Here is a 27,154-nt window from a genome sequence, read left to right as displayed (position 1 = left end):
TGCGACTAACGAACACCGCTGAATGCTGCAGACGCTTTTAGCGAGCGAAAAAACATAAAGCCAAAGAAATTTCTGGTCTTTACAACTTGATATTTCAAAAAATATATTCATAATAACTCGAGGTTTTCATGTTTCTTCCAATCTGCTGATTCCTCGACCAATTTCTGTTTCCTCAATATACCAATGTATGTGAAAGGAAGTACTTACAAGTAGATATTCTAAGACGGTTTCTACAGCAGACTAATGGTGAGATAATCAGAATAATGGTTGCAGGAATAAATAATATTTTAATATTTCCGCATAGCATTGTCTCTATTTCAATTTAACTGAATAACATAACGTTACGTTTATTTAAGAAAGAATATATATAATAAGATATAATATATAATTTGAAGCTTGACAATATGTAATTATAGACACCGAATTTTTATTTCAGTGAAGAAAATCTATGTATTTTGAAATAATTGCAAGCGAAAACTACTTTCCTTGTCTACATTTTGTGCTTCCAACTTGTTTAAATAAAACAAGTCATGGCATAAAACAATGCTGAACCGGGTTATTTCAGTAATAATATGGCTTGGTGCATGGTTGAAATTTTCGCATGGAACTATTCAGACGGCGGATTGCTAAAACGAGGACCGTCTCGTGCGAGTTAACTTAAAAGAGAGTCCAACGGCATTTCACCTAATGCTGGGAAACTCGAATGCGCCATTGCGAGTCCTCATGCATCTAGATAACTAGAAATGCACGCACCGTATACAAAAGATATGGATATTACGTGCGTTATAACGACGTGCAATGTGTATATTGTTAGAGAAGCTAGGATTATACTTGCATTGTAATATTTTCTAAGAGTTAGAGAGAAAATTAATAAAAAAATTTGTGAAAAAAATCATCTATCCTCCTATTTTCTATTACGATTAGTATATAGTTGAGATTATTTAATTTACAAGTTTATTAATAAAATCATATCATTTTTATGATATACAATATTACATTATATTTCAATTTATTCTTTACTGTGCATTATTTTACTAACGTATTATTTTTATTATAAAGAAGGACTCTTTCGAGATAGCGTGTGAATTAAATATTAAATGTAATTTTAGGAATAACCAATTTCAAAGACAATTTTTTAACACTTTACTTTAGCCTCAAAATTGACGCAATTTCGGGACAGCAATATATCTTCCCTTTGAATGACGGCTATGATTTATTCAAAAATTTATGTACAGCGAATTGTCCGGTCGACCGTATGTGCGCTCGATTCTCCCTCCCTCGACATAACGTTCCGTAGTTCCGCGATAATATAATATACGTGTTGTCGCAACGGTGCGAACACAATACAATTGCGCGGCCATCCGTTCGGAATGAAACTACAGAGAAAGGTAGAAACGAAGGAGAAGGAGGAGGAGGAGGAGGAGGAGGAGCAGAGAAGACTGCACGGCAGAAATGCAAATTTCTATCTGTCTCAGGTAATCTCTTGCATGCGTCGAAAACTCACGCGACCGAATGACCTACGCGCACGTTTTTCGACTAACCGAGTCCGATTAATTAAGCGGATGTTTATCGCGAGACAAAGCGACCACAACCGGAACCGCGACATTGTCCGCGAATTATTCACTTTTCGCGTCTAATTGCGCGGGAATTGTTATCAAATCGTACTCCGTGTTCGCTCGGACACAAGTATTTCAAACTTATTTTTGACGAGAGAAAAAAAGAGAGAAACGGTGTCGTTTTGATAAAACAACTTTACACGTCCGAGTTTACATGTCGCGATAGAGAGATAAATGCGATAGTTTCATAGTAACAAATAAAGAAACGTTGATAAAACGCCGACAATAATCAACTTTAAAGATATTCATCGAGAGTATTATTCTTTTTATTGTTTTTACCGTAAAACTACGGATTTTCTTTCTCGATAGCGCAACGTCTACATACATCTCGTTCGTAAATAAAAAATTTAACTTCTAAGATGCGATATTTTCAGCTGACATACATAAAATATATAAAAATAATGAAAATTATTTAAAAATATCTGTGTAATCAAGTTTAACTCTACAGAGTTTCATTTCAATTTACAGTATATACAGATATATATGTGATTATTTCTAAATTAATTACAGATTATTGTTTGTTAATTAGTGTTGTTATTGTAGTTACAAAAAATCATTGAATATAAAATGATAAATTGTTATGAATAATTTTGTTAGGATAATTTATTATATTAAGAATAAAAATTATTAGGAAATTTGTTAAATATATGAAACTCTAGTTTAAATCATCACAACATGTAACTCCTTCTAGCACAAAGATCTACTTTTGAATTTATGAATAATGAATGAAAATAGTATTCTCACGTTGTCGAAAATAAAATTTAGGAAAAAGTTGCACAACACACTAACGACATTTATATTAACGGTAATTAATTTCTTTTTTTACACTGGATTTACAGACGTTACTATCGTGTGAAACGCGAAAACGCTTTGCATTGAATCGAGCATAAAATCAATTATCGTTACATCTCGCGTGTCTCCGATATTTATTTAGCATTAAACGGCGATCGTCGTTATCCTCACGTTCGTAACTCAGAATGGTCGTAAATCAGAGATGGAAACCTGGTTGCGGTGTCTCCGATGATAATGAATGGTAGACGGTCGATGGGATGAAAACGCATTGCAGCTTTTCGACGAGCCTCTACGCACCACCGCCGATGCGGCGTATGAATTTCAAGTGAATTAATGGCATCGGATTATATCTCGCGTATCTATCACGTGAACGACGTCGTTTCCCTGTGGACCGCCAACCAATTTCAAACAAAGAGGATTCACCCACGTTCCACTATTAAAACGCAATTACCGATTAATCATTTAGTACTTGCTATAAGCTTAAAATCGATCGTTACTCAATGGATTCGCTTTAAAAACAGGCGCATGAATAATAACAGCAGTTTGAGAAGAACAGATGGATGCATCTGGAAGCGCTTGATATGATATACATATATATTATACTCTTTTTTTTTAAGCGCGTTGCAAAAGATGTGTATAAAAAAATATGATATGAGAGATTTTATTAAAAATTAGCTAAAACGTAAAAAACAAAAAATAAAATTGTATATAATTAATATATCTCATATTAAAACGTCCTGATGTACTTCATATATTCCTCATTTTCTTTTCAAGAATACAAGAGATAAGAACTTTAAAAAATTAATTTTTTCACGCACGATAGATTCACTTACATTAAAGATCACAATCATAAACGTAGCGAATAAAAATGTCACTTAAAAACTCGAGGAACGACTGAAGAATGCAAATCCGTGAATGTTTTCAAAAGACATATTCGTTTCGAATGCGAGTCACGTAGTAGTAAATTACGAGCGCAGAATTGGACGCGAGCTGACGTAAGAAAATGTAATTAATAATTTGTAGTAGAATGAGAAGAGTTATAACTCGATGCAACTACAATCAGTGGGCAAATAATGCAATAAAACTGTATTTGTGTTTGGTCATAAAGTAGACGAAATAAAAAAAGAGATCGTTAGCATTTCGTCTCGTGTTTAAGATAAATCCATATCTCTCTGATCGGAATGCAATATGAGACGTCTGCATATTTCCAATTAAATCGTACGACATCGATTACATTCGCTAACGAGAGATTAAATTTAAAATGCAATGTAGCTCTACAAGCCCGTGCATCGAGATGAAATTATGGCTTCTGGAATATTACTTTGCTTGAAAATTCGGATTTAACGGACTTCATTAATTCGATTACGCAATAAATTGTCTTAAATAAACTAGAATTACCGTTTCTAAAGCTCGCGTATGTAAAAATCAGATAATTTTAAATAGATGCGATTAATCACAACACGTAGTTTTATTTCATAATCACCGTTATATTCCTTTAGATAAAACATCTTTTATTGTTATTATTATTAACATCTTTAAATTAACATTTTTAATTATGTTATTTTCACGAAATTACCTTCCTGGCGCGAGTGAATAGAATTAAAATACAAGTTCTGATTTCGCGGAAATACGTCAAAGTCTCGAGTATCGTCTTTTCAACTTGGAGAGAATATCCAGAGGGAAAATTCTTTTATTCAACGAGCAAATAAATAACTCTTCGTCTCTCTCCCGTCTACCGCGCATTCTGTTATGAATTACAAGGGCCCTCTTGTGGAATTCACTCGTCGTCAATGCAGCGATGTCTCTTCCATTCATACGTGTCCGGAATCATTGACGACGACCGCAACTATACGTGACGGGACAATGACCGCGCCTTCTCTTCGCGTAGGGAAACAGGATGAAGAAAGGATGAGAGACGAATTTCAAGGAGAGGCTTGCTTCTCCGGTGGCGAAATGCGCCACCGGAATCTTGAGAGGACACGTGCTCGTATAAGAGCTCATTTCGCGTAATTTAACGATAGCTAAAAAAGATTAACGAGCTTGTTCTAACAAAGTGTCCTGCTTGCGGTCTCGTTACGCCACACCGGCTCAAATGACCAATAATGTGATATCTCGGTGTCGGAACGCATTACGTGTTCATGAAGAAAGGTGAGGTGAGACGGTGGTTCTATGAAAAGTCCTTTCTTGCTTTTACGCAGGATGCATACAACGTGATATAATTGGCTCGGAAAAATATTTATATTCCTCGATGCTGAATTGGATATTAAATTTCTATAACTGTTTTGTCTTTCTTCAAACAAAAATATGGTGTTAAAAATCTAACTCCACTATATAACTGTACATATATAAATATATATATATATATATATATATATATATATGTATATATGATAAAATTTATTATCGTATTTCTCTCCCATGTATACATCTTGCGTATAAAATCCCTGACTCTACTCTAATCTTTAACATCGTAATCTCATACTGCAAGTTATAATTAAAGGGACAATTATAAAACCGACATGATCGTATTCAATTAAGAGTCAAAAACTTACAATGGCCTGTTGATCGACCCCGTTCGGAGGTGGAGGCGGACTGAAGCTGGCCGCGGTAGGTGCACCAGGAGCGGCGGGATGGGGCGCACCCGTCGCGGGTGGCACCTGGGGCCCGCCGGCTGGGGGTGGCTGTTGGGGTACACCGGCACTCTCCTCCTTCACCGGCACTGGCGGTGGTGGTTTAACGTCACCGGCTGCACCGGCTGCCCCCACGACACCCGCGACCCCGTTCACCGGAGGGGGAAAGACACCCCCACCATAGGGCGCAGCCATCCCTGTCTGCACCATGTGCTGCAAAAAAAATATCTCTCGTAAATTTCGATGCTCTACAGATATAATTTTAAGATCTAAAATCTAAAGATGTTTAATCTTTAAAAACCAGATGGGTTTGTTTCTTTTAATAAATTTTTCAATTCTCTTCTATAATTTATATAAATATATAATATATGATAAATATTAAATGCTTATATGACGTTTTAAAAAGAAGCTAAATTAAAAATGAAAAATCTCTGGTTTCTAAAGATTAATATCGATAAATGTAAACTGTGAGTTAAATAGTTCGATAGAAAATAAAACATTTGATAAAAGATCCTTTCTATAGACTTACAATATACGCAACGCGTCTTAATCGGTTTGTTTTTTTATTATTATTTTTACTAATAAGTTTCTATTTTAATTTAGTTAAATTAATGTTGATAAAGTTCTGAATTGCACGTTGAGAATTGATTACAAATTTTCAATTAAATCTCCTATAATTATTTTAGATTATTATTAATCAATCTAATTCGTAAATTAGCAAAGTTAAAAACATTCGTTTGGTCTCGACTGAGCGTGCAATTCTCAACTAAATTAGCATATTATTTATAATTTGAAGTAAATCGAATATGAAGATAGATGGATTAAAAAAAAATATATATATATATATATATATTAAACATATTTTATCCATTAACTTCCATTAACATTCGATCACTCTTTCACTTTTAATTAGTGAGACAAGAAAAAGAGACAAACATTTTTATTATCGTAACGATATTCAGTTCACTTTTTCCGATCTCTCCGAGGTCGTTAGAGATGAAGGATAATGGAAGCGAAAATGGCGTTGCCAATTTTTCGTGCGGTGGCATACTATTCATCGTGACCACGGACGCAATCGTACCAGAGTAGAAAGATTTCTGGCAATGTTCCATCGCGGCAGGTTGCGATTGGTTGAGTAATACCTCAAGCGATCTTAAACTAGAAGCTCTCGCTAAAAATGACATTTTTATACGTAAAAAAATGTAAGCCATTTCCACAACCGAGTGAAACCCTCCAAGACTCTCGATCCCCTCCCTTTCCATAATATTCACGGACAGACTATCAATCAACAAAGTTAGATATCCCTAGGCATTTGAATAATGTGTATTACGCCACTGTCAACTGCGACTCGATATCAGATAATAAAGATGTAAATTGGATATGAATCGATTGTTGTTCATTACCGTGCAAGTGCAATTCCGTGTTGAAAATAAATTATACAAAATAGAGCTATCTATAAAATAACACAGTTATAAAATAATTACAAACTATAAATTTCTTATTAATTAATAATTTTTACACTCACCGTTTGAGATAATAATCTCTTCTTCGTTCATAATAAAAATTATCAAATTCTATATCATGTAAAATACTTTGATCGTTCTTGAATCTCTCGAACGAATTACAAGACTGATGTTCCTTTCAGCATCAAAAAACACGTACGGAAACTCATCGATATTCGATGAAATTTTCCAGTTTCGCGACAAGGCCAAAGAGTTTAAGTAAAGAACAGTTTTATAAAACGGAAAAGGCCAAGAGGGATTCGCGGGGAAGACGAACGATTTACCATAGACAGCGGAGGGTAACTATAATTTATGGTTCGCCCCCGGGTCGTGCCATCCACAATCTCGCGCGTGGCAGGTTACAGATGGTTTGTCCAGTTTTCCCTTCTTTCTAGATTATTTCTGAACGTTCCCTCCCTCATCCTTCCCTTCCCTTCCCTCTCCCCGATTGTCGCTCCGCCACGGGAAAGCAAAGGGTCATTTGTTATTTCTACCTTGAACATTTTTCTGAAAACTCGATTTAGACCGGATTTCGCCGATACGAACCGGTCGCGCGCGAACAGAGATGAAGCTCCACGAGAAAGAGTTCTGCGTACGCTTTGTTAAGTCTGAGAAATGAGGGTCTTAGTCTCAGCAATTACGTAAGATCCGGCAGCAACAAAATGCCGCGACCCGAGATGATTTCTCGTGCTTGATTGCGATGGCCTCGATTGATAAATGTAGCAATCAAAATTCATATAAAAAGCAGTGAATCAAAATAACAGTATGATTTTCTCTCCTTTCTCTCTTTCTATTCAAGTATTGTAACTATATGTAATTGACATTCTAATATTTAGTATTCATAATAGTAATTTACGTTTATTAGTATTAATAAATAAATATTGTTTATATTTTTATTACTCCTAAAGATATTTTTCGTAAAATTAATTTCGCAGAGTTTGCAATTTTATTTACAGTTCAAACTACATATGTACACAAAATATTTATCCAATATCATTTCTTTTAAGCTCCGTAACGTATAAAATCAATTTTCCGATTGGTAGATTTATTTATATAGACACACGGGGGACAAACAAAACTTTAATAAAATTGCAAAAGAAACTATTACGACAAAGTTTTAGAAGTCTGATCACGATCGACGACATTAACAAGAGACATTTTACGTTGGAGAGCTAACAGAACGACAGATGAAAAGAGATGAAAAAAATCTGGAAGAAAAAGCATACGTTGCTCGTGGAACAATCGATGAAAAAGAATACGTGAAGTATCTCACGTGTAGGAGGAGAGAGGGTAGAGCAGTGGATTCCTTCGTGAAGAACTTTCGCGGTGAATGTGCCGAAAGTAAGTTTGAACGAGGCCGAAGGAACTCGCCTTTGCCTCCACGCGCCACTACTCTTCTCACCTTTGACTGCTCTCTATTCCGCGAGCGTAGCTTAATCAACGAAAGAGACAGGAGAGATAAGGAATGAAGAGCGCGCACGATGGAAAACGTGATCTCCAGGCCGACCTAATTTTCCTTTTCGCTGACGCCGAAAGTATGTTTCCGGATATATCAGTTAGGGAAATTACGACTTTTCTGATCAGAAAGATCAGAGCATCAATATCTCACCAGGCGAGGAGTCTAAGGTAACATTTAAATTCCGACCGTTTTAATTATGCATTCCGCTAATTGATTAATCTAATTTATGCAGAATGAACGACGTCGCGCGATAAGCAGCATCCGCTATTGGCACGAATATTCACTTTGCTGTAATCAAATGTACTTTTTTATTCATAGCGGTAGCCATCGAAAGTTCAGATACGTCCAATAACAATCTATATATCAAAAAATGCAAATCAAATTTAAATCATATTTAAATGCGAAGCTAGACGAAAGTTTTCTTCTATAGCATATGCGAATAAAATTCGCATTTAAAGTTACACGCCATATTTGTAAACAATTAATTATATTTGCATAAAGTAATTGCGTATAAACGTCATTAAATTCAAAAAGACAATATTAGTTTTTCGAAATTCCACAAAAAAAGACTATAAAAAAAAAAAAAAAAAAAATATGATAACGATTTTATGTCCTTTGATATCTCAAAAGAACCGTTACCTGCGTTACCTTTCTCGTGATAAAATTGTCAATTGCATTTTAGTATAAATGCCTCGTTTTCTCGACTCAACGACAGTCTAACAGTTCTTTGTCGTCTGCTTCCTTTTTTCTTATTTGCGGCCGCGAACAGAGTGAGGCTTTCCTCGCATACAAGGGACCATTCAGAGCATGCTTCCCCTTCGGCATCAGCGAAGCGTGTCGCCGCAACTACATAGCTGGGCCTTACGGCGATCGCGTGCGCGAGACCGGGCATGGGATAATGAAAAAAATTTTAATGACGCCACGCTAATTCGATCAGCTTCCTCGGGCGTAGAGAATAAATGACGAAACGTTCTCTGAATGACGATGCGGGACACTGCACTCGTCACTTAATTAAATATTCGGGGAACGGATGGTTATTCAAACGGTTATGCGAACTGCCAATTCATTTTCCCGCCAGTCCTTGCCACGCTAATTTAACGCGCGATCATTATTTAATCTTTTTCGAGCTATATATTATTCATTATTTTGAACCTTGTTTAAAAGTGATAAAATTTAGAACTAAATTTGAAAAATATACACTTGAGATCATAATTTTTTATAAAAAATTTACGTAGAGTAGAAGCGGTAAAATCACTTTGAGTTATATTATATTATATATTGCGAAATATTTATACATTATTTGAATTTTAACTAATTATATTTTTTAATTTTTAGAGTAACGTTAAAGTAATATTAAAAATAAACGTAAAGCTTGAGATATTGTTATCTTAAATGAATAATTTAATTCAAAGAAAATTATTCTAGAGAGAGATATATTATTCTCAGTCAGAGATAGTATCTGTAAATTCAGTCAGGATCCTGATATACTATAGGATCGCCAGTATATTTATAATATTGTAGCCGAGTACTCATGTTTATTTAAAATTACATGTAATATTACAAGGAACTAAGTTAATATCAACTTTGAAATCAGAGTTATTTCAAATGAGTCTCTCTCTCTCTCTCTCTCTCTCTGCTTTAAAATAATTAAAATAATGCAAATCTTGTATGTATCGAACAAAATTGATCTATTTTAAGAATGCCATCGACCAAACAAGATGGCACTTTTCGCGTATACAATGTCTGTCTTATCGACTAAAATTGGGGGAGAAGAAGGTTGAGAGAGAAACGGATAACCGGCAAATCAGGAAACTGGCTTGTCGATCTGCAGGAGAATCAACGTTATCTGAATTGGCAATAGAAAATGCGAACACAATAGCGAATAAAAAGTTACTTCATACGAATTGTGCAAATTAAGGCGAGTTGTATAATTGTCTCATTGTCGGAGTTACGCGAGTAAATTTCACAGTGCATTATCCACAGCAGAAACTCCTCAATTTTAAGTTAACAAGAGTATAATAAACAGACTGTACATTATGCAAGAATAAATTAACTAACTAAATTAAAAAATACATAATTAGGTCAGAGTAACATAAAACTGCATTTTAAATTTAATTCGCATAAAACTACTACATTGTTGGTTAATTTATCAATTGAATGTTAATTCATTTTTGCATAATACAAATATCAAAGTTTGAAAATGATATTTACACTATTGCAAAATATATGCAGATATATTTATAATTCAACATATTTAAAATAACGGTATACGAGAAATGTTTTATTTGCACGCGCAAATAGAAGTTGCATTAAGATGTACCTTACGTTTGAGGTACAACAACAGATGTTACAATATTATTTACTAATAAAAAAGAAGGATGTTTATTAAGAAAAAATAAAAAAAGACATATCATAGAGTCGGAGAGAAAGAAACAACACGATTTTCTGAAAGTGTTGCTACCTTATTCTCTTTAAATATTACTGTATTAAAATTAATAAGACAAGAGATAAAATTAATATATAAATTGGTATTAAGTCTCGTTGTATTGATCGCATTTTCTATACTTGATTGCAGAAATAAAAATCAAATAAAGAAATCAAAATAAAATTATAATAATTAATTTTTTAAATATGCGTCTAAAAAACCGACATAAACTAACAGTATTATATAACAATGTATAACAATGATAAACCAGTTACAAAGCAAATATGTATATTTTCAATATTAATTTATCTCGATTTATTAGATGCATATTTGTATTTAGAAAATTAATTATTATAATTATTATATTTTATTCTTTTATATATATATATATATATATATATATATATATATATATATATATATATATCTTTTATATATCGTACATGTATCACATATCATTATATATATCATATTTATAAAGATACATTAATTTTAATCTTTATACAGAGATATTACTCATTGCTGCCGCATGCTCTTCCACGAAACAGCCCAACTGTCATTACGTCGTATCCAGAAAGCGAGCAATAGTAATTTCAGCGACAGAAACACACATGCATACACGCATACAGGCAACGCACGCACACGTACATATGTAACACGCATGTAACACGCGAGCGAAGCGCTCGTAATTTAACCATCGAGCTTTCGTTTTGAGTGCTTTCACGAGTGTCTCGACACAGGGCGGTCATGTTAAGCTTCCGCGACAGCGGTCTGCCCTTGAATATTAGGATCTCAAACGCGCGGTGCCGTGTACCCTTCCTCGTCCTTTCGATGTTTTGACGCCAGCAAAGCGAACGCGAGCCGCCAAGAATAAACCTGAAATCAATAGTGAACGCGCGGCACGAGAGAGAGAGAGAGAGAGAGAGAGAGAGAGAGAGAGAGAGATAGAAAGAGAAAGCGAATAATGGCGGGAGGTTTTCCGACTGGCCGAGCTTAAAGCATATCCGGTATATCCTTTCCTATGCGCTTTATTATTCGTCGATAGAGTTTATCATTCTATACGATTGTTACGGAATCGTTTCAATTCACTGTCTGACGGGAATAGGGGTAGAAAAGATATAGGAATTTTAGAAATTACCCCTCTTTTATTACGTAGTTGTTCTCAACTTCTGCTGACAAGCAATCTTTAACCCTTTGCACTCCTGGCGCCACTATGACGACGTATGTAATATGCATCAGAACTCTCGGACTGCAAAGGATTAAAGAGCATGGAGGGAAATCGTAAAAAGATTTTATTACGCATTTTATTTCATTTGGGCGACGTCGTTTTTTATACATTGAGACGATAGTATCAATATTTTTAGTATTGTTTAGTGTAAACTGTATCAATCGTGTTATCACAAAATTAATTTTTTTAATATTGTTTTATTATTGATTTATAGTATGAAAGTTGACTATCTGAGCATTTTGACACAGACGTTTCTAATATATTTCAATAATATAGATACAAGAAACATCAATAATTTTTACCTTTCTCATTCAATAATCAATTTTGTCTCGCAATTTATTCTATAACGACATTTCGTTATAAAATAGCAGAGAGAAGCGTATATAAAAAATTTTGATTGATCCGAGAGCAATTAAGTTCAATTTTCAAAGCTTTTATTTCACTCGATATATATTTGCTTTTGAATAGATATTCCAAATCAAAACTTAAAAGCTAAATATAAAATGAAAAAAAAATCAAGAATGCTTATTATTAACTTTTTACGTAGGTACATAAAAATTACGTGAAAATTAGTCGCTCTCTCATTCATATCAGATCTTCGAAATCGAAAGTACGATTTTCTCTCTCTCTCTCTCTATATATATGTGTGAAAAATTTCAGACCGAAATTATCGTCTCGCTATATATGTATTGCTGGTGATATATTTTTATTCGCACTGAACATTCAATGACGAAAACGTGACGATCCAGCCAATTGGCTGTGCGAGTCCGATCGCCTCCATTCTCATTCCTACACCCCTCCTTCCATCATTCTCTTCTCTTCCTCGTTCTCCTCACACGCCGAGTTAAATACTCTAATTCGCGTTAATGGATGGCCCGCTGCCAATGGAAGGTTTCTAAAGAGCCTCTTCCCGCGACCGGGACGCGTTCAACAGAGCGCGTTCACACTGCTCAGCCCATCACTTTGGGCCTTACATGATGAGGGCCCCGTCCTCGTGAGACCGTCGTCTCGCCATACAAAGGAAATCGCTCATTTGATGGGTGTGCCCCTGGCACATTACAATCTCATATACAACAGTGGTCAACACACATATACATATATATAAACATATACACGCACGTAAAAATATATACATATATACATATGACGATGCATGAAAATAGTCCACGTGTGGTAATTACATCCGCAATCGATCGCCAACATCGATCGATAGCTCTTTTATCACGTAACGAGACATTACGTAAATAGCTTCGCGTGTGTCTCCTTCGTATTCCGCGGCAAATCCATCCGTCTAAATTTACATGTCTCGTTGCGATTACCCTCGAAAACCGGTACGGATATCCGACAGCGATCTACCATCGTTCGATAAACATCTCATCGTCCGATTAATTATATTAATTCTTATTGCGTTGGATAAATTTATGTATATAGGTAAGCCAACTGTCTGTAATGAGATGTAAATTGTCGACCGAAAAATTGTACGCCGTTTTCTCCACGTTAGACGACGTTACGTTCGTAAACTTACGTCTGTCATAGCATACTCGTCGTGCGATTCGTATCTCGCACGGCAGCAACGTTACAACGATAAGGAACCCATCTGTAACTCAGAGTGGATCGATCCACGTTTACTCGGATAACGATCGGCAAATGTTTTACCTCGACGTAATATCGTGGTCAAAAGAAGTATGTTTACTATCCCGAACGCATGATGATTTTAAATTCAGTCTATTTTGTCGGACGCGTCCGACATTCGGTTCCTCTCCCTCAAACGTAAATTTTGCACGCACGTAAAGCCCGATAGCGACCCACGCATCCTTTCCGCAAAGCTCTGGTATTTTTGTCGAAAAATATACACCAGGGAAATTAAAGCGGCTTGCGAGAATTTGATATGCGTTTCTGCGCGAGTCGAAAAATTTTATCCATAGCGGAAAAAATATGTTAGAGAATATGTACAAATCTACGTCTGCGATAGACGGGCTCAATGTTTATAATATTTTACGATCGCTAAATTATGGTTATTTCTACAAACATATCCAAGAGAGAAATTTTATACACTACCAACTTTTAAGCTAGTTATAAACATTGCATCTAAAATTGCAACGTCGTTTCGACGTTTTATTTTTAACGTTTCAGTTCTCGAGTAAATTTAATTTCTATATCATGTTTTATTTATTCCATAATTTCACCCAAATATGTTTACTCTAACATTCTAAAAATGATCATAGAGATGATTGTATAAATTATATTTTAACATTAAAATATAATTTATACAATATTTTTTCAAAGCTAAAATGTATAATTTCTTTTTATATACGTCACTTGATAATTTTTTATATTTTCATGTATATGCGTATTACACGATGATATCATATTTAGATTCCGGACTCCCACACAACGAACGAGATATTTTTAATTTTGACGGGAGGGCCCTAAGAGTCTCATGCTGAGAGACGTTAATCTCTTGGAATCCGTGGAAGAAAGTCTAAAATTACCTAGTGCCTGAAAGCTGTTTACGAAGAGGCAAGTATTTGAAAAATCAATGTTTCTAAATATTTCAATAAGCACAATACATAGTATTTGTAACGTAAATTAATAAAAAAAAAAAAAAAGTTTATGCATTCTACACTTCCTAAAAAGCAAAATTCGCGATACATTGATATCTTGACTTTATGAATATAAGTTATTTAACCATAAACGTATATTAAGCATTCATTTTCATTTGCTGATATAAATTAACACGATAAATGTCACGTAGCTTTTACCGCAGAACGTGTTTCCACAAAGTGGTCAAATTACGTTCGATTGATTCACCGAGTAAAGTAGTCATATTCAGAAACAATTTTGATGACAATCTCGAATTTAAAAATCTAAATACGTTTTCGACCATTTATTATATATCGTTATTTATTATTCGTGTCTCCAATATAAACGTATAAGCAGCCGAATCTCGTAAAATTAGCGACTGCAATAGAAAAATGGTTTTTTTTCTATTGAGATTTCGCCAAAACTAACCGGCCGTGTAAATTGATATCACCGCGTTGTACGGAAACATGAAAGTTTCATAAATCGCCTAAACGCTACGTAACTTTTATCAGTGAATGCGCCTGCGCGCGTCTCACGGAAATGAGCCCAGTATCTCGAGACTGGGCAAAATACGAGCGCCGAGAGATCGCGCCGGGCGACAGGAAATTGAAAAATTCCGCGTCCCCGAGAGATGCCAAGGCAACGAGCTACGAAACGAAATTTCGTCGTTCGACGAGCCCGACGAGGGAGGCTGGCTTAGTTTGTGTATTTTTTTTCTAATTTCCGGATTGCATCTCAACGAAATCAAATTGTCGAGAGATCGAAACATTTAAACATCAAGCATTAGCCGCTTAAAATATGTACGCAGCTCAAAAAGGAAAGAAGAAAATACTATTAATATTGTGCTCGAAAAGTGTCATTGATAACAATTTAACAATTAAACTCATTTTAAGCTCTATTTATTAAGCTATTTTAAACTTGAAGAATTTAATCTAAAATTTCTTTTTATAATCTAACTTATATATACTCTTTTATATCGATGAACTGTCGTATAAACTACATAAAAAATTTAATTTGCACTCTGTTATTTAAAGAAAAGATTTACACATTCTTGATTCTATTCTATAAAAATATTGTATAAACTAATTATTTTATTAAAACTATTTTATTTCTACAAAAAACTTGAAACACTTTAGTGAGAACAGAGGATCCATTCAAGTTACATCTTCTCGAAAGAAGAAAGGTTCTTTCAACGATATTGCTCGTTTGTGCGCGTGTGCCTTTCTAGTTCAACTCTTTCAATCCCGAAACTTAGTAATTACAGTCGGGCTTTCGGCGATGACTTCACCAAAGTGTTATAAACCTGAATAAAAATGATTCAACGACCAGGCAAAGTAATTAACGGATCAGAAACGTTTTTTCTCGCGCGATAAAGTTCACACTGCCGATTTTGTAATCGGCGACAGCTATTTCACAATTAAGAGATTTCAACATTTTATAATTAAAAACGCTTAAGACGGTTATTACTAAAAAAAAAAAAAAAAACGCTGGATATTTTTTATCAATCCTTTCTCCTTCGTGCCAGCATGGCAAATAACTTTGACCCTCTTACCATAACAAGAGGCTTACGCGGAAAATGGGAGTTCGCTGTCGGAACAACAATGAGCTGCTTAGAGAAATATATATATATATATATATATATGCTACGTGTCAGATTTATGCGAAATTTCGTCATATCGATTTTCTTTGGACTCAACAAAATTACATTTTAGCCGCAAATACTCGTGCGCGCTATTGTATAACTATTGTATTTAATATGTAGAATTTTCGAGGTGCAGAATTGTAGATTTTAGGAGTTAACGCATTACATTCAAAAGAGAAGTTTTGCAAGCATTTCTGCTAGATGGAATTCTATGGAAACTTGTAAAAAAAGATAAACAATATTTTATGGAAATTTTCATAAATGTAAATTTCTTACGCATATTACTGCTTATAAAAAAAAATACCGTATAATAAAGCTCTAAAAAACATACATAATTTAACAGTATTGTGTGATAATAGCACTTAAAATTTTGAAGATAAATAACATACTTTTAGAGAGATATAAATATTAAATATTTTTAATAAATTTCTGATAAAAAAACAATATTAAATCAGCATATATACATATACATATGTGTATAAATGAATAATAATAATAATAATAGATAATTATTCGTTATATTACAATAAAAGTATCATGATATATATATATATATATATATATATTTATTAAGTTTTAAATTGCTGCTGCCTATTGTAAATGATTATACATATTTCTCATTCTCTTTCATGTATAGAAAATGTAGACGTCTCGCGATACATAATTGAGAACCACTGATAACCTATCCAATAAGGGCATCGTTTATTCGAACGGGCATAGCATTACCCCTCGAAAGATGGACCCTTTCCAGAATAATCCCGTCGCTCTTCCCTTTCTACACATTGTGCATCTACAAAGGATAATACATGAGGGAGTTTGACATCAAAAGAGAGAAAGAGAGACCGAGAAAAAGAAAAACAAAGAGAGCGAATTGAGTGACGTAGATATTTATTGTTCGAGAACATAAGCCCTCAAAATACATAGGTATCATAAAAGTCCTAAAATAAAAGAACTAATATGAATATAATAGCAAAATTCTGATAAATTAGCTATCAAATTTTCGAAAATCTAAGCGCGTAAATGACATTATTAGAATTATTATATAATATAATTTTATAGAAAAGAACATTACTGTATATCGAAATTTGTACTTGCAAATTTTAATTGTCAAACTAGTCACGTGATTCGAACGTTTATCGTATATAAAATGTTAATACAAACTCTCTATTAACGAAAGGAAATAGTGATTCATCGAGAATTCGTGAACTTAATGGATAAGGAGATGTAACGTTTTTGTATTCAAAACTAGTATTGTTTCACCGACTATTGATTGTGTCAGAAAATTCTGCAGTATATACCTATAACCTAAAGATAAAGAATAGCTTATAGAGAAGATACGTTTAGAATTAAAGGCATGAAACTTGAAGAAATTTTATACATTACATTATATTACACATTAAATAATAAATAATTTATAATTTATTTGAAATAGAAATAGAATATAAAAATTAGTAAATTAATTTTGACAATATCATAATAAAAAAAATTATATTTAGTATATCTGCAAGAAACTATATATATTTCTCTCTCTTTTTTCTATATTTTTGAGATGATTTTAAACAATTAATTTTATTAAACCAAAAAATATGCAAACAAAAAGATTTCCATAAATTAACTTTTCATATTTATATGTAAATTTTTCGTTGAATTGTTATATAAATAAAGTTGAATTATTTATTTATATGAAAATTTACACACACAAATATATAGCATTTACACAAGTATACTTTACAACCAAAATTCAATTTTGTGAACATTTAGATTTATATTTTAATGTATTCTCTCAGAAATACAATATACATTATAGTATATATTTTATTGTATTATTAATATGAGTATGTATAGAGTTACGTAACTATCAAAATAAAATATCAATTGAATAATAAAATTAGCGAAAAGAAATCTAAAAAGATAATTTCTCCTTAGAATCTCTATACTGTTAAGCTCATAACGAAGAATTCAGGCGTCTAAATTAGGAGATTGTTAAAACACAAGGATGAAACTCAGTGGACCGTATTACACGCTCCGCTCGTTCCACCAGCTGGGTTATCGATTCTAACGGCGAGTTTCCCCAGAAGATATCGCACTTCTGGAAAGGTCGCTACCAAAATTTATCTGGCAAACGGTAACCAATGATATCATCGTACAAAAGTAATTTTGCGCTTATAAAATTAAATTACTATAGTTAACATTACAGAAAAAAGAGATTAATTAATTTTCTAAAAAAGATATCTTATTGTAATAATTAAATCTACATTAAGCTTCGTAACAAATAAACAAAGAATGTTATGTTATAATTATTTTTAAAAATGTAATTTTAAGTTACCACGCGTTTTAAATTTTTTTGCGCGCGCGCGTGTGTGTGTGAAATTAAAACAGAAAAATTACACATTTTGAGGTTTTATTTCTTCCGTTTAAATGTAAATATTTCTTATTATATACTTCTGACGTTAAACAAGTTATTTTATCATTAAAAATTTCAGAAAAAAAATTAAAATATTATTAATATATGTAGAATTATTACGGAATAGCTTGGTAGCAATTTTTCTATTGAACGTCACACTAGCGGATCGAAAAAAAGACCGAGAAAATTTGGCCAGGAAAAGAATTTCGTTCCCCTGATGATTCTGATCTAATTTTGGACACGGTAGGCCATGTGCGGAGTCTTCGCGTGAGTGACAGCAACGTGTATTCCCGAGGAAACTAAATTCGATCACGTATATTATAGATCGCTTTCACGCTTGCATCGCTGTCACATTCGTCTTTTCGAAAATCGCAAGAGACAATATTGGTTAGGTCTCTCTTATGAAAAACTGATGAGTCGCTATAATGAATAAATTGCACGACATTCCTCAGAGAGGGCAACTAGAAATAGCCGAGTTTCTTCCTTATCTAGAGGCACGCGTGATAATGTGACATCTTGTGAGAGACAGGCTCTTCGCTCTGCAACGACCGACATTTCTAAAATCTGATACCGACTCGTCGTTTCCGTTAAACGACGGGTGAAACAATAAAATCTTACCGGTTTGCATGGCGGAATCTAAATTACGTCGCGGCAACGAGACTACTTTGCGCTATTCGCTTCTTGCTGTTCCGGCACAGCACTGATAACATATCGAGATCCTACCGAACGTCGGAGAGAAGTTTCAATAACCTCCGATATAGTGTTCTCTCTATACGTATATAGAGAAATTTCAATACCCCTTCGTACGATTGTTCTATTCAGAGAAAATGGATATGATTCACAGGAATCAACTATTTGTGTAATTCCAAGGAAAATCCCTGTTAAACTATCATCTGTCCTTTTTCAGGTCTATTTAATATCCATTATAATACCCTTTTTTCAAACAATAATTTCTGATTCATCGAATATAAAAACGAAGAATAACAATTTTAAAAAAATACTTTAAAATCGAATAAATTTCACGACTTTGTATAATAGATAAAAAAAATGTTATAATAGAAATAGCTTTAAATTGAATAATTCTCTATATAAAGTAGAAGAAGCTACGATAAAAATTTTAATTTCATTAGCAACAAAGATTTCGTTTGTCTCCTCCCCTACAGCATCCCCCAGGCAGCAAAAAGATTTCGCTTGTACATATGGCTTATTGTAAAAAATTTCGACGGCGCGCCCTTGCGCGTCCAAAACCCTTTTGGCGTGGTTGCTACAGGGAAGGCGGCGGCACTCAGCGTATTTTCTAGGCGAACGATAAATGGTACGTGCCAGGCCAGGCCAGGCCAGGCCAAGCCAAACCAGACCAGACCAGACCAGACCAGACCGACGTGCGGTGCTCGGGCTCGTTTTCGCAGGACCGTTAGTATAGACGCTACCGGAACGAGGGGATCGCGGACGGATTTTGGCACGGTGCCATCCATCCCCGGCACAAAGGCCCACGCTCGAGAGATCGCAGCCGACAAGGGGGAGAGGAAAAGGGGGTTACCGAAGGCCTGGGGCTCCGCGCGACCGGTGCTGCTGCTGCCGGTCGATTCGTACTAACCTTACCTCCATATCGCGGCCCGCATCTCCGAAAATCATCGGCTACGTCGGTCCAGATCATGTTCCTTTCGCGTATCAACGTGAAACTACGTATCGTCCCTCGTTCGTGAAATCCCTTGAGATTTATCGTCTAACTGTTTCATCAGATTATAAAACGAATGTGTATATATATATATATATATATACATTTCGTTGAAAACAATGACCCACAAAAATACATTAGAAAGATGCTTCAAAGAATCTGCTATTAAAGCAATAAAAAATGTTGACGATACATCTGCGAAATAACGTGCAAATATGCGTAAGTAATGTGATTTCATGTTACGATTGTTGTATATGATCATCGGTATAAAAACGCACACAATGAAAAAGATATAAAATCAGTCGTCAATTTTGAAGCAGGAGCGAACTTCCTGCCACCATAATTTATAAATTGTACCACCATCATCCGACCCGTCTTTTCATGCAATATACAGAAATATTCTCTAATAATAGAACTATACTAGTTTTCTTAGTGAACATTTAAAAACACTTAAATATAGGAAAGGGAGAGAGCATGGTCGTATTTTACGCTAAGTATACTGATAATAAATTTTGATGTTAAAGCTTTCTAAAGGAAAATTCCTTTGTAAGAAGCATTAACTGAGATTTTACTAGCTACTTATATTTCTGAAGCATATTTTATGTAAATTCTTCAAAGTACGCTATTAGAAAGTTTCAAAGAAGTTGATAAATTACTGAACAACTATATATTTCAGGATGAATGAAAAAAAAATATATATTTTAAGTGTTGGTTTTAACACTTATAAATACCTAACTGTTATGCTCAAAGTAGTATAATTATATAATTATTATGATAATTATTCGATAATAAACGTGATACGCATAATAGCATATCACATATGGCCTCTCGTTATTTTTTGATATTTAGAGTGAAGATACTGTCAAACGTTTCTTGATAATAATAATTCATAATACGTACTATCTCGTCATTTTAAATTTCTCGAAACAATATCGATCAATTATCAGAGTCTTTAAAAGATTTATTATTTTATATCTCACAAAAGTTTGCGGTGTTTTCACGATAAATTCGCGTATTCGTCGGAGCGCGCAGTCGCTCATAATAAAAACAAGCCTATCCTGATATCGCGGGTGGTTTTATCATTCGCGGGCGTCATCGACACCCGCGGTGAATAAATAAAGCTCGGCGCAATTCTCGAATGCTCATCGACGACAAAAGCGAGCGCGAGTAGAGAAGCGACGGTCATCGACGGGTATACGACGTCGGGATTAATGCGGCGAGTTGCGACGCGTATCGTGACGTCACTTCCGGCCAATCAAAAACCATCAACGCAGACCCGACTCCCGCGGCCGCGTTCAAGCGTGCGACTCTCGTAACGCGCTCTCCTTTGACGGTAAAGAAACGAGACGACGTCGGAATCGCGTGTTTAATTGAAGATAATTCCGCGATATGACCTCGGTCGATGATAAATGAATCTACCCCATTATAACGTTGAGTTGCTCGATATCTAGATTCTAGATGTTATTCGTTAGTATAAATTTTTAAGAAGATAACAGAAGACACACAACATACACGCACTATGTTGATTATAATTTAGCCAGATTAATTCAATATTTATTTTAATTTAATGATGTAATTTATTTAAAATTTGAAAATCTATTTTCGCGAATATATTAGTAGTAAAAAATATTACGATAAGACTGAATATTTGCATTATAAATGTGCAAGTTCGGAGATTAAATGGATGGCATTAAAGTTTCCCGCCGCATAGAAGAATGACGGAATGGCCCTATTGAAAGGCTACGAGCCTAACGCGACTTTATGACAGTGTCGTTACACTCAATTAGCTTCACTGATGGCCTTGAGAAGCTACAACACCGAGCTATGATTCGGCTAACTGAGAGATGAGTGAGCGTGTCCAATACCTCTCTCTCTCTCTCTCTCTCTCTCTCGCTGCATTAGGCTGGACTATGTCTTTTACATTTAATCACTGTCTACGTTCAACATAATAAAATAATCGATACGATACGATAGAGAATAGATTGCTAAATCTTGATATTGCTTTTAAAATTCAATATAAAAATATTATTATATATTATGTAATTAAGTTATATTTATTTGCTGCATATAAATATATGTGCATTTATAGATGTTATGTGACCTCTCTTTAAAAAAAAAAAAAAAAAAAAAAAAAAAAAAATTATATGCACAGAAGTTATACAATAGCACGTATACCTTTTTCTTAATAGAATAATGTTTTCATTTCATCGGACGTTAAAAAATATGAATTGTATAACTTATATTTTTTAATAGCGTGACTCTGACGTCAAACAGCGATTGTTTAGCTTTTATCAATTAATTTCTAAATAGTCTCTTTTATTTTTGATTTTTATTCACATTATGCATGAAAACAAGCATGAGTTCATCGAGAAAAGTTTGCGTTTATCCCAACTAAAAGTTCCAGACGAGTTTCTCTTGGACAGTCTGCAAGCCAAGTACCGTCAAACATGCATGAATTAAACTTATTTGTTTCTCGAAAGCTAAAAGCAAACCAACGATAGCTTAGAAAGGCAACATAAGAAGAGATATATAGAGAGTTGAAGATGTTCAAAGTGCAAAGTTCGCCATCTCATTGGATATCTCCGAAATTCAATCAAAATAGACCGCAATGATTATGTCATCGTTGTAAATAGGTATGCGTTCATTCATTATACGTTCAGACGCGCAAATAATACAATTCATAATTCATGAAGAATATTTTCTCAATGGGAAAATATTCGCGCAGCAAAGTACATACCGTTTATTTAATCCATCTACATTCATTATTACGCGTATTGAATGTTTCACATTTGCATATATATTATAGGGAAGAAAGCAGAAACGTGAGATACACAGAGAATAGAAATTTGAGACACTGAAATGTGTGACTTGGCTCTTCCTCAAGAAAGTATTAAAATTTCAAATGTGTCATGGTTTATGCTATTTGTGTTTTTATAAAGTGCATGTAGAATTCAAAACGTAACAAACAAAAATTATACGTCTAATTTTACGAGTGAAAAATATAATAAAAAAATCATTTTTATCTTATCATTTACATATGCAAATATCGCTTACGTTAATATGATGGATAAATACGATATTCTTTGCTGTCACTGATTTATATATATATATAGTTTATGATTTATCGCCTGTCGCATAATCCTATCTGTCAAAGTTTTTGGCGAGCTAAATCACTCTTTTGCTAGTTAGTCGGACGAAACGGAAACAGCAGCAGTAAGTATGAAGTTTCACCCATTTGCATGCGGTCAACAATAGACGCGACAAAGTAGAAAGGACTTGTGGTAGAGGAAGGGATAATGGACTCCTTGCACAATCCGCGAACTTGAATGAACCTGTCCTAACCACAATCAATGCAGAAGACCAAATTCGAGCAAACATGAACACGATGAAATTCTATAAAACACAATAGAGAAATTCACTTTGATTAATGATATGAAAATTATACCTACATATGCATTTGCAAATTATTACACATGTAAACAAATCTATGTGTTTTCAATATAATAAATTATGTAATATCGTGATATACATATATATATATATATATATAATAATTATATATATCATAATATACACGTATAATAATATATTATGTTTATTCAAGTATATTGATATCGATATATGGCGAACAAATACGATTATTTCTTTCCTGTTTTTTTTTTTTTTTTTTTTTTTTTTTTTTTTTTTTCAGTCTAAAAATGCATGGCTTGTTTCCTTTCGTCTTTTTCTTGTTGTATTTACGTGTCGTGGCTTCTTTGACAGTATGTAGTTTGAATAATTCATTGACAGTACGAAGCTTCCGATCGGTCATCGCGATTCTAAGGATCCCGTATGAGCTTCGCACACTCATCTTAATAAGGCAGGATTATGGCATGCACGTGATGTATCGAGAGAGATACGAGTATATGCGTGTATGTACGAAGGGAAAAGAAGGCGTGTTACTCTCGGCCGTTGGCTGTACAAATTGATGGTCTAAGGTGGCCGCGATAAAGTTTCCTTTCTTTAAATAATAGCTGCCTTGCATGATTCTTAATTGATGCTTGCTGTGAAGTCGGAATAAAACAACACGACAATCTTTGTCCTCTGTTGTTTTGTCGGTGATTTTATCTTCGCCACAATGAATCAACTCAAACTCCACCTCCGGTTATTTACTCAGTTGACTAAATATTACAAATTACCGAATTGCATAGTAATCTTTAAAGTGGAATTTTAATTTGTAATAATTTGAATGGAAACTGTGTGTAGTTATATGATCTCAATTTATAGTGAAAATTCGTACAACTGTACGTATCTGTATAATTGTTTTCATTTACTTGAATTAATAAAGAGCACACATTTAATCGGGAATAATATATTATACAACAATAATACAGAGAGAGATTTGAAAAAAATAATAATAATTTGATTTAAAACAAGAATAACTATTAGCCCAAGCATTTGTCCAATTAGTAAATTCCATTAAATCTTTTTCTTTTATTACACATAAGATCAATTCTTTTACGATTAAGATATAAGATTAAACAGCAAGTTATCCTTATTGTCTTCTCAAACTGTTGCTCTATAATATTTGATACACGCGTTATGCCATAGGCAACTTGTGTCGTTTGAAAACTATCGCCCTAGCAAGAGTAAGGGTGGACACGAGGGAAAGTTTGAAATTGGTACACGTCACTGCCAGATGTTACGTAGCGACGTCAATGAGGGGGACAAAAACGAGTCAACACATCCCCGCGCTCTTCGTGAGACAGTCTTTGAAAAGACAAACGTGCGCAGCTGCCGATTTCAGTCCGAGGCTTAAGCTACACGGACCACATGCTTCAACTCGGTCTCGGGCACACAATCGCGTGTAGATCGGATTAAAGTCCCGTTCGCGCTTTCAAACTTGGATCGATCTGTCAGCTGATGCACGCACGCCAAAATTAATTATCTCCCATCCGTGGAAAATCGCTTTCGCATAATTGAATCCAGAAAGTAATTTCGAGTAACATTATCTCGATCATGCTCGAATGGAGAAGGATGTCTTGGAATTATTCCTAAAATAAATCTTTTATCAAGCAGTGATTAAACTGGATCTAAAATCGACAATCGTAAAATACAGTAATGAATTCCGTCGTTCGCATGCGTTTTAATTGTCAGTCAAAATGCTGCTTTAATTGTGACCTATTAATTTCACGTCCGTGTGGATTTCAACCAAGAGAAAAATCAAAGTAGACAAAGACCGAAAGAGTTAAAAGTACAAGTCAACGTTAACGATAACCTTGATTATCGCCATCTCAATGATCCGCGAGCAAAGTATCACGCACGTCAGTCAGCCGGTTGGTGACGCCTTCCCGTCCGCAGTTCGCGTAGGAAACCTAATTTGGCGAACTTCCAAAGTTGTAGAACGTACAGATCTGCTTGAAGAACAAGCGGAGCTTGTCTGTTCTTCGGAAAGAGAGAGAGAGAGAGAGAGAGAGAGAGAGAGAGAGCAGCAGCTCCGTGCCTCGTCGAGGCGCGAGCTATTTTCGACCTATCCTGGAGAGGGAGAGAGACAGCGATCGTCCGTGGAAGTCGTTCCAGCGAAAAATATATTTTTCTCCAAGCTCGTTTATCGTCTTTCCACTCCGATTATTTGCAACGCCGAGCCGCGGGCCGAGTCGTCGAAAGGTCGAAAAAGAAATACGTCTGCACGTTCTTCGAATAAATTTTTCTTTCTTTCTATCTTGTGTATATTTTTCTACTTGGTATATTTTTCTTGGGTATCTGCTAAGTTTTGATTCTTATGTTTTCTTTGCAAGAAAATCTACGTGACGTAATCGTTTCCAACATCATTCACAATAAAAATAACGTTTTAAAATTAAATTTCGCACTTAAAGCGGGTATGTGGATTTTATTATGTTGACTCAAATATTTTCTTTGGAGAAATTAGCGTAATAAAAGATATTCGAGTTTTTCACTAATTGTACGTTAAAGTAAATAATAATAAAACAGATTAATAAACATCTTTCTAATAATTATTAGATAAGCGTTTTTAGATGTTGATAGTAGAAGCTACCAGCATTGCTACTGTAGCTCTAGGCTTGGGTAATAATTTTATCATTCTGACACGACGGCAAGTTTTTAATTTCACCTTTACTTAACTCGTATGTTATAAACGTCTATAGCACAGATAAGAAGAACTAGTCCATCGAAAAGATCGCGCAGACGCGCAAAAAAACGACATGATTTTATCAATAAAGCATTGAATCGGTCAAGCAAGTATCTTCGTATAGATACATACGAAAATATCTTTGTTTTTGCTCACCCTTTAATTTAACATTTGACATTTATATTTTTAAATGCCATTAAAGTGTTAAATATACTGTGACATAAATTTGTATTAACTTAATACAAAAAAAAAAAAAATTAATGTTAAATTAAAAAATTAGATCGATATGTACTTCGCTCGTTTTTTCAGATAAAAATGTTAAAGAAATGCGCATTATGTGAAAAAATACCAATACATAATACGGAGGTATTTACTTTAGAGAGATCCGTACACTCGCCTCTCGATTGTGTCGAAAATCTATCTTTTCAATCATTGTCAGAAACACAATTTAAACGCGGACAAACGTGTTTCCTCCCCACCTTCCATTGTCAAACGGGTAGAATCGAGTGGAAAAATCGAGTAGGACGAAGAAGAAGGCTCTCTCTTGTACGTACTGCACTTCGATTTCCCTTCTCCGCTACGCCATCTCTTCCGTGTCTATCTCCCTTTTTATCATCCTTTCTCTCTCACGCGATCTCGACCGACTGGTTTCGCAGGCTCGCGTGGTTCCCATCGTGGCAGATGTGATACTACGTCGTAAGAAATGCAGAGCTGTCCGCGCGAGAGAAAGAAGGAACGAAAAGAAAAATAAGAAAGCGCGTATTTACGCGAAGTACCGTATGAGTGATCAAGCGACTTTCTTTCTCAAACACAACGGTAGGTAATGCGCAGGTTCTTTCGTTTGTCAACATATTCTTTCGTTAGGAACTACCATTGTGTATTTTATTCCTAAAATAAATAACGCCAAAAATTAAAAGGAAAAAAAAAATCTGAATTATACTTAAATAACAATTTTCAAGAAAATGCAAGTGCGATTTATATTAGTTTTTCGTATTTTTATTATTATTCGATTAAGTATAGTAGTATTAAATAAAATGTTTTGAAAAATTAAGATCTTTATTGTCCGTT

At 34.4% G+C, this 27,154-nt stretch overlaps 2 protein-coding genes across 13 annotated transcripts in view; one reads left to right on the top strand and one right to left on the bottom strand.

Moving 5' to 3' along the window:
- Positions 1–27,154, top strand: part of LOC140666249 (uncharacterized) — a 308,424-nt gene that overhangs the window by 128,485 nt on the left and 152,785 nt on the right. The window lies entirely within an intron of this gene.
- Positions 1–27,154, bottom strand: part of LOC140666248 (RNA binding protein fox-1 homolog 2) — a 256,874-nt gene that overhangs the window by 93,491 nt on the left and 136,229 nt on the right. For all 12 annotated transcript variants that reach the window (XM_072893213.1, XM_072893214.1, XM_072893222.1 and 9 more), the window contains one exon: positions 4,961–5,251. In XM_072893213.1, the coding sequence (XP_072749314.1) occupies positions 4,961–5,248 (288 nt within the window). In that variant the 5' untranslated portion in view covers positions 5,249–5,251. The remainder of the gene's footprint in view (positions 1–4,960; positions 5,252–27,154) is intronic.

Source organism: Anoplolepis gracilipes, chromosome 5 (assembly GCF_047496725.1).
Source record: "Anoplolepis gracilipes chromosome 5, ASM4749672v1, whole genome shotgun sequence".
NCBI classification, from domain to species: domain Eukaryota; kingdom Metazoa; phylum Arthropoda; class Insecta; order Hymenoptera; family Formicidae; genus Anoplolepis; species Anoplolepis gracilipes.
Note: the sequence above shows the minus strand (reverse complement) of the source record. Positions and strands in the feature narration are given on the sequence as shown.